The sequence below is a fragment of the Gymnodraco acuticeps genome, unplaced genomic scaffold, assembly GCF_902827175.1.
Source record: "Gymnodraco acuticeps unplaced genomic scaffold, fGymAcu1.1, whole genome shotgun sequence".
NCBI classification, from domain to species: Eukaryota; Metazoa; Chordata; class Actinopteri; order Perciformes; family Bathydraconidae; genus Gymnodraco; species Gymnodraco acuticeps.
The window spans coordinates 227,636-246,648 of record NW_022991642.1 but is presented as its reverse complement, the minus strand read 5'-3'; the positions used below and the strand labels follow the sequence as shown (position 1 = coordinate 246,648).

The window sequence follows — 19,013 nt, the reverse complement described above, 5'->3', positions numbered from 1 at the left end:
TTTACGGCCCAACATTAACCGCCTTTAGCTTAGCGATGGTGACGTGAAGCCATGTGACCGTGCTGTAGTTCCTTTATAGCCCAACATTAGCCACCTTTAGCTCAGCGGTGGTGACGTGAAGTCATGTGACCGTGCTGTAGTTCCTTTATAGCCCAACATTAGCCACCTTTAGCTTAGCTGTGGTGACGTTAAATCATGTGACCGTGCTGTAGTTCCTTCATGGCCCAACATTAGCCACCTTTAGCTTAGTGGTGGTGACGTGAAGTCATGTGACTGTGCTGTAGTTCCTTTATAGCCCAACATTAGCCACCTTTAGCTTAGCGGTAGTGACGTGAAGTCATGTGACTGTGCTGTAGTTCCTTTATAGCCCAACATTAACCGCCTTTAGCTTAGGGGTGGTGATGTGAAGTCATGTGACCGTGATGTAGTTCCTTTACGGCCCAACATTAGCCACTTTAGCTTAGCGGTGGCGACGTGAAGTCATGTGACCGTGCTGTAGTTCCTTTACAGCCCAACATTAGCCGCCTTTAGCTTAGCGGTGGTGACATGAAGTCATGTCACTGTGCTGTAGTTCCTTTATGGCCCAACATTAACCGCCTTTAGCTTAGCGGTGGTGACGTGAAGTCATGTGACCGTGCTGTAGTTCCTTTATAGCCCAACATTAGCCACCTTTAGCTTAGCGGTGGTGACCTTAAGTCATGTGACCGTGCTGTAGTTCCTTTACAGCCCAGCATTAGCCACCTTTAGCTTAGCGTGGTGACGTGAATTAATGTGACCGTGCTGTAGTTCCTTTACAGCCCAGCATTAGCCACCTTTAGCTTAGCGGTGGTGACGCGAAGTCATGTGACCGTGCTGTAGTTCCTTTATGACCCAACATTAGCCACCTTTAGCTTAGCGATGGTGATGTGAAGCCATGTGACTGTGGTGTAGTTCTTTTATAGCCCAACATTAGCCGCCTTTAGCTCAGCGGTGGTGACGTGAAGTAATGTGACAGTGCTTTAGTTCCTTTATAGCCCAACATTAGCCACCTTTAGCTCAGCGGTGGTGACGTGAAGTCATGTGACAGTGCTGTAGTTCCTTTATAGTCTAACGTTAGCTTTTTACTTCAGAAATCATAAAGTGATGTTATCATGCTTTTAAAGCTTGGTTGGATGCTACACAATCAGATGTTGTTGGTACCTGTACATGTGGATAGATATGTAAATTGTAATCCCTGTACATTTTGCTGTATGATGTCCTTTTGTTGTTCTGTTGTTTATGTTTTTATGTCTTCATGTGGAACCTACTGCTGCAGGTCTCCCTTGAAAAAGAGATCATTGATCTCAATGGGATTTCACCGGGATAAATAAAGGTTTTGAATTGAATTGAATTGAATTATGTGGAGATTATCCTGCTGAACTAGAGAACTGAGGTAGGTGTGTGCGGCAGTGGGTTGTGCGTTGGTTTTCGGATCAGGGGATCACAGGTTAAAATTCCACTGCAGTCAGCATGTCGTTGTGCAACCCAGTCTCACGGCATTTCGTGTTCACCAACACGATTTGTTATCTATTGATTCGTGTTCCCCAACACGATTTGCCCCTTTTTTTCGTGTTGCACAGCACGATTTTAAAAGCAATGTATTTCTATTGCTTGCAGCACGTCTTTTTCTCCGGTCGGGTCGAGGAAGACCTGAAGCCGTGTGGTTCATAAAAACATGTTCTTACTCAATATCAAGCCACAATTATTGCTTTTATTTTAAATCGTATAATTTCGGACTTTTGTTGCCATCTGTGAGGAAAATAAATGGGGCTCAGAGCCTCAGAATACTGAAATCTGTATTTTTAAAATATTTGTTTCCTTCTAATTTGTTATTATTTTCAAAATAACACACTGTTATTTACTCACCAATAACACACAATTATCCTTGCTTTTATTGATTGGTTTAATTCCATAATCTCGGGCTTTTTTGGCGTCCGTCAGGGACTGAATTTCAAAATAAAATATCCGGAAACAGACGTAGGCCTATAAGGGACATTTCGAGCGTCATTGCGATTGTCAACCTTTCTGAGTTTAGGATGGCCGAAGACACTACACTACCCATAATCCCCAGCTATCGTTTAGGACTACAGTCCCCCGTAAGGTTACGCAGAGCGTCAAACAGCTGTGTGAAATGGAACGAAACCACGCCAGACTATCCAAAACTGGAATTGAACGCCCCCCCCAGAACTACACATGCTGGATGCTGGCTATTGTGTTTCGCCAAATGTTCTATGGGACGTCTCTACTGAACGTTTTCGTTTTTCCCACAATTAGAAGTTTCCAGTATTAAACACATTGGCGTTATCAAATGTAAAACTATTATATATTATTTATTATAATTAATAAATGGGTGAAAATCGCTATATATACCCACATGACAGCTCATTGTTACTTTGTAATTCTACTCCATTACAATTCAGAGGTTAACCTGGTATTTTTACTTCACTGCCTTTATTTGAGTTACTTTGCAGATTCTGATTAATTATGTGAAATATAAACAACCCTTAAATCAGACTTTAGTTACACCTGAGTAAAATTCAAGTAAGGTGATTGTCAAGTGCCAACAATCAGGAGAGATATTTGATAGTTGGTGCTTGAGAAGACTAAACATGTATCTGCAATTGACATGAATGGAAACGAGTAATAAAGTATATTCATTACTCGTTATTCTCTACTAATAGTTAATTAAAGACTGTATATTATGGCTATTTTGCACATCCCTTTCAAGATTTTCAAAGGTTTATTGACATATCATATACACAACTACGGTGTAGTTATGCAATGAATGAAACACTTGGGTCACAGGTTCCTCAACAGTGCATTACAAGACATCTATCAATATGTGTGTACCTCCACCATTAAACTGTCATATTCTGCACATTTCTTATTCTATCTACATACATAAGAGTATAATTCATAGGTATAATATCAGTTAAAATAAGTGCTTCAGCATAGTTAACATTGCAGGAAAGCAATATATTAGACGTTAAGTACTTTGTCAGGCTTAATATTTATCTGTAGATGGATACCCCCAACGTTTTTTTCTTATTTAAAAGAAGACCTTAATCTGTTATTTAATGTTTAAATAAAGGTTAATTCGTTTTTCTGTTTTGCACCTCCTCCTATTAATATCTTTGTACATCCTGCACTAAACTGTTTTATTGTAGAGATCACTTTATAGTATCTTCTTGACTTTTTATATTCTATATTAGTAGTTATACACATACCACTTTCGTCTCATTAGTATGCATAGAAAGTGACAGGTCACACCTCTCCCTACTTATTAAGCCCCGCCCACTTCCGGCTAAACCCCGCCCACTTCCGGCTAAGCACCGCCCACTTCCACCGGAAGTCCCGCCCACTTCCACCGGAAGTCCCGCCCCTCCATAAGCCCCGCCCCTTCCACCGGAAGTCCCGCCCCCACTTCCGGTTTTTCAAAATAAAATTAAAAAATATTTTAAAAATGATAAAAATAAAAATGCTGCCCCTACCGGTCACCCCCACTTCCGGTTTTTCAAAATAAAATTAAAAAATATTTTAAAAATGATAAAAATAAAAATGCTGCCCCTACCGGTCGCCCCCGCTTCCGGTTTTCAAAATAAAATAACATGAAATGTAACAACCATATATTTTAAAAGTAATGTCTCAGCTCTAAAGAGCAAGGTCCCGCCACCTAACCACTTCCTGTGCCCCTGTATACAGCAGTATTGACTGTAACTTACAAATACTTGCAAATAACATGAAATATACAACCATATATTTTAAAAGTAATGTCTCAACTCTAAAGAGCAAGGCCCCGCCACCTAACCACTTCCTGTGCCCCTGTATACAGCAGTATTGACTGTAACTTACAAATACTTGCAAATAACAAGAAATATACAACCATATATTTTTAAAAGTACTGTCAATCTCACTAACTCTCTCTCGCTCTCTGCTATTCTCTGCCGTGAAAAGTTTGGTGAACAGTCAAGACAGGTGTGGGGACCATAAAACCCCCAGACATCCTCTGCGGGACAAATGGTGGGGCGATGGGGAGGACACACACACACACACACACACACACACACACACACACACACACACACACACACACACACACACACACACACCACTCACCCCCCTCTTCCGTTCAGGATGTTTCTTTTCAAGTTTTTGTGAAACTGCTAAAGAAGTATTTGTTTTGCAAAAGAGGTTATTTTCAAAAGATCTTATTTAGGTTTTAATAGTGATACCTAAGGGTATTCTCTTTCAGTATATGGATTTGTGAACTAATGTGTAATTACTTTTATTAACTATAATTGCACAGGATCATTCTAAGAAGAGTGAGAGGGCTAATGAGCCAGCACCATACCTCCTCTATGCATTTTCTTGACCTGTATCTGATCATGAAAAACTTGACTCTTTTTAAAAAAGTTATTTTTCATCTATCATTTTCAACCATGCAACAAGAGATCAAATTTAAGAATAAGTAATAGTTTGTCACGATTTTACGGGAAATAGTCAGTGCGCAATGTCACATCTTAAAGACAGCTTTAACTGGATAAATGGTTAGTCTTTTTTCAAAACATACCGTACGTTCTGCATGTTAGTATATTTGGTCAATCGATTAGACCCTACTGCCCTAAACGCATGCCCTCAATAGGGAAGTCACGCTTTGGGAAGAGGTGTTTCATTTCACAGATCCACCTTGATTTGTTGTTGTGAGGGGTGAAGGAAGAGGGACGGGGGAGGAAAATTCAGAGGATGAAAAAGCAGAAAACATAACTTGTTTTTGTAAAACGGTCAGCACGTCAGTTTCAAGAAAGACGTTTGCATACATAAAAAAGTGTATCTTACAGTTCCTTTTGTGAGAGAATTACACACAAATCTGCAGAGTGTCACTAAAAAGTTGTAACACAGGGACTGACATTCTGTATGGGGTTTCACACGGACACAAAGTCTACTTCATTATCTACTTTGTCAGCTTTTATACACAAAAGTGTATCTTTCAGTAACTTTCTCAGAGAATTTAAGCATAAATCTGTCAAAGATTCTTAACGAAATCTACTTCATTATCTACTTTGTCAGCTTTTATACACAAAAGTGTATCTTTCAGTAACTTTCTCAGAGAATTTAAGCATAAATCTGTCAAAGATTCTTAACGAAATCTACTTCATTATCTACTTTTCAGCTTTTATACACAAAAGTGTATCCTTCAGTAACTTTCTCAGAGAATTTAAGCACGTCAGTTTCAAGAAAGACGACAATAATTAGTAGTTAGACATTTTGGAGAAATGTTCTCTGTCGTTCTTAATGCAAAAACAAATCATCTCTACTCCCTTTGGGTGAAGTCCAGGAATGTTCTCGGGGGGAGTGGACACTTGCTGTTACATGGCATAAAGCTTCTGCAGTGTGCCAATAAATGTATAGTTTCCCTAAAGCTCCATACATTTACACATATTGACTAATGACTCAGCACATGAGGGGTAAATACAAAACAAATCTAAATATCACCAATTATTCCAGAATGTGACTAGAATAGAGTCTAGAGAATGGACCCAGGCTTTGTCTTCAGCCATCAACTAAATAGGGGCGTGCTTTTTTTTTTTGAATCACCAGTATGCTACTCACCATTGAAGACAGTGTTGAGGGGGCAAGCAAAGTGTACTCAGCGGCAGATTGCATGGAAGCAGAAAGGCCTGGCTCAGACACCATGTCTCCAAAGGTTGACGGGGAACTTCCAACCAGTTCCATCACCTGTTTAGCTTGAGGGAATTTAAACACCATTAAAAATATGGATTACAGAAAAACAATATATGTAGTAAATCGGGTAATCATTAATAAGGGGAAAATGTGCAAGTCTAACCTGAGTCTGGCATGAGCACTTGATCAATAAGGTGGATGACAATGTCCTTCTTGAGCACCATCTTGATGCCATTGACTGTTAAACTCTCGCCATCACAGCCTTGAAATCAAAGTAACGCTTCTAAAAACATATATTTTAGAAAAGTAATGTTAGTCATGTCAAGTTATCAAGACTGCTGTGTTTCATCGAAACAGTGTACAGAGCAGAAAGGGGAACATTTGTCGCCACATTAACATACCGACTCCTCTATCAGTTTTTGCATACATAAAAAGTGTATCTTACAGTTCCTTTTGTGAGAGAATTACACACAAATCTGCAGAGTGTCACTAAAAAGTTTTACACAGGGACTGACATTCTGTATGAGGGTTTCACACCTGAGCTGCTGGGGGGAGGGCGTTGAAAAGGGGGTGAGTATGTTTGGCTCTCTGGTGGGTTAAGAGTCACAGTCTTAAAGAAAAATCTGGTCAGAAAAAGTACTTAACTTTCTACCAGTTGTAAATTGTCATACATATAAAAAAAGTAAGAGAATTACACATAAATCTGCAGAGTGTCTGTAAAAAGTCTCAAAATCACAAACTGCAGACGCCTCAAGGAGAGACTTGAAAAGATCCATGCCGAGTGGGGGGAGAAGAAGAAGACTAATAACCAGCAGTTGACTGAAGCCAGGGACTTTTTTTCTTTAAAGTAAAATAAAAATGGGAAACTACTATGCAAAACGCTCTGTATATATTGATCAGAATGTAGTCAATACCCTTTTAATAAGTGTGGTGATGAGGACGATTGAAAACAGAATGAGTAGTGACCCCTGTGTAAACAGAATGGCTGAAGTTTGTAAACTAGAAGACATTTTGGCTATCGTGCGTTCTGGCAGTACTATCCCCGGTCATTGGGAAACGATTGTAAACGAAACATTTAAAGTGGTCCTGGAATCTTCATTTTCCGAAACATTCTGTAACATTATCTCAGAAATGAAACAAACATCAAAAGTGTATCATGTGCTATCAGTGTATGCTCTGTTTGTAGATGTAATGCATCTCTGTGCAGAAAGCAGCATACACATGAATATTCTGACTGAAGTGAAAAAACTCCATCACGATATCTCCAGTCATATGGGGAATTCTAAGCTGGAGACGGTCCTGCGGATGTTGCAATCAGTATAACTATTTGATTTTGGGTGTGAAAAATAAAAAAGTGTTTTTTACATTTAAAAACTGTTGTCTTCATTATAGCAAGGGGGAGCGTGTCTGATACATGTGTATTACAGTCCTTCTTTTTGTGTTTTTCAGTGTTTTTCTGTGTGTCTGTGTGACAAAGCACAAATCATTTCAAACAAACCCTGAATCAAATTTAGAGAGGACCATTAAGAGTCAGATTCTTAACAAAATCTACAGACACAAAGTACTTCATTATCTACTTTTCAGCTTTTATACACAAAAGTGTATCTTTCAGTATATTTTTGAGAGAATTTAAGCATAAATCTGCCAAATGTTTCAAAAACAGCCTTGTTTCACTGAAATAGCCTCAAAATCACAAACTGCCATTAAGAGTCAGATGCTTTTACGGAATCTAATAAAACAGAGTATTTTCTACAGATGACTCCTCCCACTCAACGCAATAAGTACCATCCCATTCAGCAAATCATATAAAACTAAGGACCCCCACTAAGACGACCGTTGAAAGTAGCCATGAATCTGAGAAAAACCAAGTCTGATGTAGCCTCCCCTTATTATCACCAGGATAACGGATATGGGCTTAATGACTGGATGTTACAAAGTAAGGGGGAGGATGTTCCCGAAGAAGAGCCCTCCTCTATATCATATCCATGTAAGGTCTTTAGGACAAAAGAGGACCACGATAACATGACATATGAAGAATATCTTTCTTTAAAAGAGGGTATTATAGATAACCTTTATAGAAACAGTATATCTCATACCACTCGCCAAGATCGCAAACGACAATTAGCAGAAAAGAAAAGAAAAAGTAAAGAAAAACGAAGAAAAATGAAAAGGAGAAGAAAAATTAAAAGCAAACGCAGAATGCGAATGAAAAGAAAAGGACGGAAAACCAAAAAGACAAAACGAAGGAAGGTGAAAAGAAAAAGGAACAAAGTGAAGAAATGTAATGGTGGTGTTGAGTCATTACCGGATCATAATAATCTTATAGATCATCTACCGCTAACCGACTGCTGCGAATGTGTTGAACAAATACCAAAAGCAATGGCAGAGCTTTGCTTCAATATAATGAGAGAAAAAGCACGATACTGTGGAATTGCCCAAATTGGTGACAGTGCCAGAACATGCATTAAAAGAATGTTGGAGGATTTCTATTCTAGTATCGGTTGTCATTACATCGAGGGATATGCCAAAACGTGTGACGACATAGACAAAGCTTTTGAAGACAATTATATGGTACCTGTCCTTACAGCTAAACAAATCCTACGCCAGGTATTCAACAGACCACAAGAAGCACAAGAAGCTCCAGAAAGGATTACATTCAGAGCTAATAACGGTGAAACCGAAGAAGAAGCAAAGCAGATTATAATCGTTGCGGGTGAAAGGATAGAGAATTTGCATGTGATGTTAATGCATTTATCTGATATAAAAAATGCATTTGTTTACTTCCAAGAGACCCCTAAACATCTACTTGGGCAATGTGAATTGAACGATAAACCGATCACTGTCAATGAAACGCGGAGAGAAGCAGCAGTGCAAATCGTTAAGTCTATTACCTTGTATGCACTACGGCATTAACTTGGTCAAATGTAATGTGTTTTTATGAAAGTGTGTTGAATGTTGTGTTTTCAATTAAACAACCATTACAAAATGAAAATGTGTTTTATTTTTTTGCTCTCATATATAGTAATAGTATTGTAAACGAAACATTTATAATAAATCTTCGACAGGCTGCCACACAGCCTGCAGTCCGTCACCCCGACCCTCAGTATGTGCACTAAAGAATGGGCAAAGATTACGGCTTTTTTCGGTTTTCTAACCACCATTAGGCGTCTAAAAAAGAGTTGGTTTTACTGAGGCACCATTTTTTGCACGTAATGGATGTCCTGTGGTGCTGGTCAGTCAGAGTTGAATAGGCCTGCGTCAGGGGTTCACACCAAAAGCCATAAAGGAGTCTTTTGTCATTGATGAGCGAGGTCATCTCTCTCCTCCACTGGCCAATAAACTTTCACATTCTCCACTTTTTTATGATTTTGTTTAGCTCACGGACCCCAAACAAAAGTGCAAAGAATTGAATTAATCACAGGGAAATGAATAAAGGATTAATTTGCATTGATTTTTGCTCCACCACAAATGGAGTCATTTTCTTGACCATAAGGACCTGAGATGTGCACCAACCTGGTGACCAAATACAAGAAGCATCTGACCTATGTGCTGTCCAACAAGGGTTTCTCCACCAAGTACTAAGACATGTTTTGCAAGGGGATCAAATACTTATTTCCTCCACTATATTTGACTCTTCACTTGCTGTAACAAATATGCATTTCCTCTCTGTGGACGAATAAGGGTATTCTGATAATTCCTCATACATACTCCTTTAAAACCATTTTTTAAAAGTTAAGACATTCAATGGTAACCTTGTTAACAGAAGTGGCAATAACAGAGTGATATTGACTTTTAGTGATTTATTTATTATGCACTTTTTTCCTGCAGGTGTGGCCTCATCTCGCATAGCATTTTGGGCAGATGGATTTAGAGGCATTCAGGTTGTCCATCATCTCCAATGCCCTGACGCTCCGTGGCAGGGGGAGACGTGATGGCAGCTTATAGCAGCACTGGTTGATTATACTGTTGGACAACATATACACAAGTTTCAATTCAACATACCAAGTTGTATTGACATACTGTATGCACAACAGCGTTGTTTAGGCAATGAAAATCCTAGCCCTAAACCTGGGTCCTAAGCTTCTCCAATAATGCAACATACAATATACTCAAGACATAAAAAGATAAGTGAAAACACTTCACAGAGCTCAGGAGTTTTACAGCCTTATTGCCTGTGCGATAAACTTAAGCTGCACTCAATAAAGACATCATTAATAAAGTGTTGCTGTCATAGAACATACCTGGACACCAACACTGCACCTCGTCTGGGCTTTGGCTTACTAGCCTTCACCACCCTCTTGCTCACAGTCTTTCCTCTCCTGCTGAGCTCAGGCTTCTCCTCCTGTTCAATAGGCCGCTCTGCTCTAAAACCAAACATTTCGATTACATTTCTTGAGTTTTAGAAAACCTAATCTATAATTGGCACAGAGGGGGATTAATGAAACACTTACTCAACAAACTTATCAGACAAATCCTTGTCCTGTTTTATTTTCTCCTGCATTACATGGGCATCAGATGCCCCAGGAAGCATGGACAGAGTGACTCCTGTGGGTTTTCTATCATCCTTGCTGCAGGCTTCACCTATAGGTTGAGGCTGCTGTGCATTCATGGACAATCCAGCCATGGCAGCTGATAATTTGTCCAACGTGTGATTACAACGAAACTCTTTTGACCTGTCCATATAGATGCGTAAAGCACAAACTGGACACAGCAAATTAGGCCGCTGTTCCTCAGAGGAACACAGCGGCGGAGGAAATGCCACAATGTCAATTGGGGTACATGATCCAACCACCTTAGGTATAAAGGCAGGGTTGGGCTTCAGCAACCCTCTCGTTTGCCCCGAAGCTGCCATCACGTCTCCCCCTGCCACGGAGCGTCAGGGCATTGGAGATGATGGACAACCTGAATGCCTCTAAATCCATCTGCCCAAAATGCTATGCGAGATGAGGCCACACCTGCAGGAAAAAAGTGCATAATAAATAAATCACTAAAAGTCAATATCACTCTGTTATTGCCACTTCTGTTAACAAGGTTACCATTGAATGTCTTAACTTTTAAAAAATGGTTTAAAGGAGTATGTATGAGGAATTATCAGAATACCCTTATTCGTCCCACAGAGAGGAAATGCATATTTGTTACAGCAAGTGAAGAGTCAAATATAGTGGAGGAAATAAGTATTTGATCCCCTTGCAAAACATGTCTTAGTACTTGGTGGAGAAACCCTTGTTGGACAGCACATAGGTCAGATGCTTCTTGTATTTGGTCACCAGGTTGGTGCACATCTCAGGTCCTTATGGTCAAGAAAATGACTCCATTTGTGGTGGAGCAAAAATCAATGCAAATTAATCCTTTATTCATTTCCCTGTGATTAATTCAATTCTTTGCACTTTTGTTTGGGGTCCGTGAGCTAAACAAAATCATAAAAAAGTGGAGAATGTGAAAGTTTATTGGCCAGTGGAGGAGAGAGATGACCTCGCTCATCAATGACAAAAGACTCCTTTATGGCTTTTGGTGTGAACCCCTGACGCAGGCCTATTCAACTCTGACTGACCAGCACCACAGGACATCCATTACGTGCAAAAAATGGTGCCTCAGTAAAACCAACTCTTTTTTAGACGCCTAATGGTGGTTAGAAAACCGAAAAAAGCCGTAATCTTTGCCCATTCTTTAGTGCACATACTGAGGGTCGGGGTGACGGACTGCAGGCTGTGTGGCAGCCTGTCGAAGATTTATTATAAATGTTTCGTTTACAATACTATTACTATATATGAGAGCAAAAAAATAAAACACATTTTCATTTTGTAATGGTTGTTTAATTGAAAACACAACATTCAACACACTTTCATAAAAACACATTACATTTGACCAAGTTAATGCCGTAGTGCATACAAGGTAATAGACTTAACGATTTGCACTGCTGCTTCTCTCCGCGTTTCATTGACAGTGATCGGTTTATCGTTCAATTCACATTGCCCAAGTAGATGTTTAGGGGTCTCTTGGAAGTAAACAAATGCATTTTTTATATCAGATAAATGCATTAACATCACATGCAAATTCTCTATCCTTTCACCCGCAACGATTATAATCTGCTTTGCTTCTTCTTCGGTTTCACCGTTATTAGCTCTGAATGTAATCCTTTCTGGAGCTTCTTGTGCTTCTTGTGGTCTGTTGAATACCTGGCGTAGGATTTGTTTAGCTGTAAGGACAGGTACCATATAATTGTCTTCAAAAGCTTTGTCTATGTCGTCACACGTTTTGGCATATCCCTCGATGTAATGACAACCGATACTAGAATAGAAATCCTCCAACATTCTTTTAATGCATGTTCTGGCACTGTCACCAATTTGGGCAATTCCACAGTATCGTGCTTTTTCTCTCATTATATTGAAGCAAAGCTCTGCCATTGCTTTTGGTATTTGTTCAACACATTCGCAGCAGTCGGTTAGCGGTAGATGATCTATAAGATTATTATGATCCGGTAATGACTCAACACCACCATTACATTTCTTCACTTTGTTCCTTTTTCTTTTCACCTTCCTTCGTTTTGTCTTTTTGGTTTTCCGTCCTTTTCTTTTCATTCGCATTCTGCGTTTGCTTTTAATTTTTCTTCTCCTTTTCATTTTTCTTCGTTTTTCTTTACTTTTTCTTTTCTTTTCTGCTAATTGTCGTTTGCGATCTTGGCGAGTGGTATGAGATATACTGTTTCTATAAAGGTTATCTATAATACCCTCTTTTAAAGAAAGATATTCTTCATATGTCATGTTATCGTGGTCCTCTTTTGTCCTAAAGACCTTACATGGATATGATATAGAGGAGGGCTCTTCTTCGGGAACATCCTCCCCCTTACTTTGTAACATCCAGTCATTAAGCCCATATCCGTTATCCTGGTGATAATAAGGGGAGGCTACATCAGACTTGGTTTTTCTCAGATTCATGGCTACTTTCAACGGTCGTCTTAGTGGGGGTCCTTAGTTTTATATGATTTGCTGAATGGGATGGTACTTATTGCGTTGAGTGGGAGGAGTCATCTGTAGAAAATACTCTGTTTTATTAGATTCCGTAAAAGCATCTGACTCTTAATGGCAGTTTGTGATTTTGAGGCTATTTCAGTGAAACAAGGCTGTTTTTGAAACATTTGGCAGATTTATGCTTAAATTCTCTCAAAAATATACTGAAAGATACACTTTTGTGTATAAAAGCTGAAAAGTAGATAATGAAGTACTTTGTGTCTGTAGATTTTGTTAAGAATCTGACTCTTAATGGTCCTCTCTAAATTTGATTCAGGGTTTGTTTGAAATGATTTGTGCTTTGTCACACAGACACACAGAAAAACACTGAAAAACACAAAAAGAAGGACTGTAATACACATGTATCAGACACGCTCCCCCTTGCTATAATGAAGACAACAGTTTTTAAATGTAAAAAACACTTTTTTATTTTTCACACCCAAAATCAAATAGTTATACTGATTGCAACATCCGCAGGACCGTCTCCAGCTTAGAATTCCCCATATGACTGGAGATATCGTGATGGAGTTTTTTCACTTCAGTCAGAATATTCATGTGTATGCTGCTTTCTGCACAGAGATGCATTACATCTACAAACAGAGCATACACTGATAGCACATGATACACTTTTGATGTTTGTTTCATTTCTGAGATAATGTTACAGAATGTTTCGGAAAATGAAGATTCCAGGACCACTTTAAATGTTTCGTTTACAATCGTTTCCCAATGACCGGGGATAGTACTGCCAGAACGCACGATAGCCAAAATGTCTTCTAGTTTACAAACTTCAGCCATTCTGTTTACACAGGGGTCACTACTCATTCTGTTTTCAATCGTCCTCATCACCACACTTATTAAAAGGGTATTGACTACATTCTGATCAATATATACAGAGCGTTTTGCATAGTAGTTTCCCATTTTTATTTTACTTTAAAGAAAAAAGTCCCTGGCTTCAGTCAACTGCTGGTTATTAGTCTTCTTCTTCTCCCCCCACTCGGCATGGATCTTTTCAAGTCTCTCCTTGAGGCGTCTGCAGTTTGTGATTTTGAGACTTTTTACAGACACTCTGCAGATTTATGTGTAATTCTCTTACTTTTTTTATATGTATGACAATTTACAACTGGTAGAAAGTTAAGTACTTTTTCTGACCAGATTTTTCTTTAAGACTGTGACTCTTAACCCACCAGAGAGCCAAACATACTCACCCCCTTTTCAACGCCCTCCCCCCAGCAGCTCAGGTGTGAAACCCTCATACAGAATGTCAGTCCCTGTGTAAAACTTTTTAGTGACACTCTGCAGATTTGTGTGTAATTCTCTCACAAAAGGAACTGTAAGATACACTTTTTATGTATGCAAAAACTGATAGAGGAGTCGGTATGTTAATGTGGCGACAAATGTTCCCCTTTCTGCTCTGTACACTGTTTCGATGAAACACAGCAGTCTTGATAACTTGACATGACTAACATTACTTTTCTAAAATATATGTTTTTAGAAGCGTTACTTTGATTTCAAGGCTGTGATGGCGAGAGTTTAACAGTCAATGGCATCAAGATGGTGCTCAAGAAGGACATTGTCATCCACCTTATTGATCAAGTGCTCATGCCAGACTCAGGTTAGACTTGCACATTTTCCCCTTATTAATGATTACCCGATTTACTACATATATTGTTTTTCTGTAATCCATATTTTTAATGGTGTTTAAATTCCCTCAAGCTAAACAGGTGATGGAACTGGTTGGAAGTTCCCCGTCAACCTTTGGAGACATGGTGTCTGAGCCAGGCCTTTCTGCTTCCATGCAATCTGCCGCTGAGTACACTTTGCTTGCCCCCTCAACACTGTCTTCAATGGTGAGTAGCATACTGGTGATTCAAAAAAAAAAAGCACGCCCCTATTTAGTTGATGGCTGAAGACAAAGCCTGGGTCCATTCTCTAGACTCTATTCTAGTCACATTCTGGAATAATTGGTGATATTTAGATTTGTTTTGTATTTACCCCTCATGTGCTGAGTCATTAGTCAATATGTGTAAATGTATGGAGCTTTAGGGAAACTATACATTTATTGGCACACTGCAGAAGCTTTATGCCATGTAACAGCAAGTGTCCACTCCCCCCGAGAACATTCCTGGACTTCACCCAAAGGGAGTAGAGATGATTTGTTTTTGCATTAAGAACGACAGAGAACATTTCTCCAAAATGTCTAACTACTAATTATTGTCGTCTTTCTTGAAACTGACGTGCTTAAATTCTCTGAGAAAGTTACTGAAGGATACACTTTTGTGTATAAAAGCTGAAAAGTAGATAATGAAGTAGATTTCGTTAAGAATCTTTGACAGATTTATGCTTAAATTCTCTGAGAAAGTTACTGAAAGATACACTTTTGTGTATAAAAGCTGACAAAGTAGATAATGAAGTAGATTTCGTTAAGAATCTTTGACAGATTTATGCTTAAATTCTCTGAGAAAGTTACTGAAAGATACACTTTTGTGTATAAAAGCTGACAAAGTAGATAATGAAGTAGACTTTGTGTCCGTGTGAAACCCCATACAGAATGTCAGTCCCTGTGTTACAACTTTTTAGTGACACTCTGCAGATTTGTGTGTAATTCTCTCACAAAAGGAACTGTAAGATACACTTTTTTATGTATGCAAACGTCTTTCTTGAAACTGACGTGCTGACCGTTTTACAAAAACAAGTTATGTTTTCTGCTTTTTCATCCTCTGAATTTTCCTCCCCCGTCCCTCTTCCTTCACCCCTCACAACAACAAATCAAGGTGGATCTGTGAAATGAAACACCTCTTCCCAAAGCGTGACTTCCCTATTGAGGGCATGCGTTTAGGGCAGTAGGGTCTAATCGATTGACCAAATATACTAACATGCAGAACGTACGGTATGTTTTGAAAAAAGACTAACCATTTATCCAGTTAAAGCTGTCTTTAAGATGTGACATTGCGCACTGACTATTTCCCGTAAAATCGTGACAAACTATTACTTATTCTTAAATTTGATCTCTTGTTGCATGGTTGAAAATGATAGATGAAAAATAACTTTTTAAAAAGAGTCAAGTTTTTCATGATCAGATACAGGTCAAGAAAATGCATAGAGGAGGTATGGTGCTGGCTCATTAGCCCTCTCACTCTTCTTAGAATGATCCTGTGCAATTATAGTTAATAAAAGTAATTACACATTAGTTCACAAATCCATATACTGAAAGAGAATACCCTTAGGTATCACTATTAAAACCTAAATAAGATCTTTTGAAAATAACCTCTTTTGCAAAACAAATACTTCTTTAGCAGTTTCACAAAAACTTGAAAAGAAACATCCTGAACGGAAGAGGGGGTGAGTGGTGTGTGTGTGTGTGTGTGTGTGTGTGTGTGTGTGTGTGTGTGTGTGTGTGTGTGTGTGTGTGTGTGTGTCCTCCCCATCGCCCCACCATTTGTCCCGCAGAGGATGTCTGGGGGTTTTATGGCCCCCACACCTGTCTTGACTGTTCACCAAACTTTTCACGGCAGAGAATAGCAGAGAGCGAGAGAGAGTTAGTGAGATTGACAGTACTTTTAAAAATATATGGTTGTATATTTCTTGTTATTTGCAAGTATTTGTAAGTTACAGTCAATACTGCTGTATACAGGGGCACAGGAAGTGGTTAGGTGGCGGGGCCTTGCTCTTTAGAGTTGAGACATTACTTTTAAAATATATGGTTGTATATTTCATGTTATTTGCAAGTATTTGTAAGTTACAGTCAATACTGCTGTATACAGGGGCACAGGAAGTGGTTAGGTGGCGGGACCTTGCTCTTTAGAGCTGAGACATTACTTTTAAAATATATGGTTGTTACATTTCATGTTATTTTATTTTGAAAACCGGAAGCGGGGCGACCGGTAGGGGCAGCATTTTTATTTTTATCATTTTTAAAATATTTTTTAATTTTATTTTGAAAAACCGGAAGTGGGGGTGACCGGTAGGGGCAGCATTTTTATTTTTATCATTTTTAAAATATTTTTTAATTTTATTTGAAAAACCGGAAGTGGGGCGGGACTTCCGGTGGAAGGGGCGGGGCTTATGGAGGGCGGGACTTCCGGTGGAAGTGGGCGGGACTTCCGGTGGAAGTGGGCGGGACTTCCGGTGGAAGTGGGCGGGGTTTAGCCGGAAGTGGGCGGGGCTTAATAAGTAGGGAGAGGTGTGACCTGTCACTTTCTATGCATACTAATGAGACGAAAGTGGTATGTGTATAACTACTTATATTTCTATATTTATACTTTCCCCCTATGAAAGTATGTACTCTTAATATTTTTGTAATCAAACACAATAATTCAATAACGTGCTTTAACCACTAGATGCACACAAGGTACACAAATGTTTTCCGGATTTCATATCATATAAACACCAAATCCCAGCATGCATTGCGGCTAAAACATCCAATAAGCGAGCTTAAAACCATAGCTGAGGATCTTGGGTAATGCCTATGTCCGGTTATTTTTATTTTGAAATTCAGTCCCTGACGGACGCCAAAAAAGGCCGAGATTATGGAATTAAACCAATAAATAAAATCAAGCATAATTGTGTATTATTGGTGAGTAAATAACAGTGTGTTATTTTGAAAAGAATAACAAATTAGAAGGAAACAAATATTTAAAAAATACAGATTTCAGTATTCTGAGGCTCTGAGCCCCATTTCTTTTCCTCACAGACGGCAACAAAAGTCCGAAATTATACGATTTAAAATAAAAGCAATAATTGTGACTTGATATTGAGTAAGAACATGTTTTTATGAACCACACAGCTTCAGGTCTTCCTCGACCCGACCGGAGAAAAAGACGTGCTGCAAGCAGTAGAAATACATTGCTTTTAAAATCGTGCTGTGCAACACGAAAAAAAATCGTGCTGTGCAATACGGAAAAAAGGGGCAAATCGTGTTGGGGAACACGAATCAATAGATTAAAAATCGTGTTGGTGAACACGAAATGCCGTGAGACTGGGTTGCGTTGTGTCCCTGAGACACTTCACCCCAAATTGCTCCTGTGAGGGTTACCCACATTATTGAGTATGTAAGTCGCTTTGGATAAAAGCGTCTAACAAGTGACATGTAATGTAATGTAATGAACTAAACGTGTACTGTAAGTATCATAAACATTGAGATAACTTTCTGCAATAATCCAATAAAATAAAACCCATTGAACAAGAGAGATGCTGCCTAAAGGATCGGAACCCAAAAATAGGTGAACTGTTAAGTGATTACTTGTCTGGTAGCCTGTAGGGAGGCAGCTGATGAACTCGTGAGCGTTAGCCTTGGTGGCCGCCTGCTCCACGGCCTCCATGGAGACGTCGCTGAGGCCGTAGGTGATGTTCTCCTCCACCGTCCGAGCAAACAGCACCGGCTCCTGGCCCACCAGACCGATCTGCAAACAACAACATGGAGGAATGATCTACTATTTACTATTTTTGAAAAGAACATCCATAACCAGAGATGGCAAAAGTACACACATATGTTAATCAAGTAGAAGTACAGATACAGAAGTATGGGCTTTGAAATGTACTTCAGTAAAAAGTACCCATAGCTAGCAGCTGTTTTAAAGAGTACCTGACCTCCCTTTATATTAATAGAACAATAATGTCATTGTTAGCTAATGAATGTTTCCATGCTGAACAACGGCAACATGACAACGTTTCCATTGGTCCCTCTTCTTTAGAGAAGACCAGGAAATGATGGATACATGGATCGTGTTCAAATCAATAGGCACGCAATGACTCTAAAGAATAATGATCACGCCACCAAACAAAGATTAAGGATAAAGTAACTCTGTTGGTACTTTTAATCTGAAAAACATGCCTCTTCCTGAGCTTTCTGTGAGGATACAGTCACTCTATGGGTCTTTTTGTTGTTCTGACCTTGGAGTGCAGGTAGTCGTGCTGATAGGTGTGAACAGGTTTTCCGTCCAGCAGAACTTCTCCTCTCTGCGGACGGTAGAAGTTTTCCAGCAGACTCACACAGGAGCTCTTCCCGCTCCCCGAGGGCCCCACGATGGCCGTCACCTCGCCGGGACGTAGCATGAACGACACCCCCTGCAAAACACACAGAATCAAGAGCATTTATTCATCTACAGGTAAAAAAAATGACAAAAAAAGTCAAATATAGACGATTACATTTAAGGGGTATTTTTGTATTACACTGGTTTTCTTAATTCATATAAATACTTAAATCAGAATCATCAGAACAGGCTATAACGTGGGTGATTGGGTTTTTAAAAAATATGGGTGAGGCAGCTGGAGTTTTGGTCACTCAACGTCACTTTGGGGCCAGATTTG

The 19,013-nt window shown here is 39.3% G+C and overlaps 1 protein-coding gene across 1 annotated transcript in view; it reads right to left on the bottom strand.

Annotated features, from left to right (window-relative positions):
• abcb9 (ATP-binding cassette, sub-family B (MDR/TAP), member 9) overlaps positions 1 to 19,013 on the bottom strand; it is a 52,235-nt gene that overhangs the window by 5,450 nt on the left and 27,772 nt on the right. Inside the window, 2 exon segments of the mRNA XM_034198483.1 lie at positions 17,947 to 18,106; positions 18,597 to 18,770. Coding sequence (XP_034054374.1) covers positions 17,947 to 18,106; positions 18,597 to 18,770 — 334 coding nt within the window.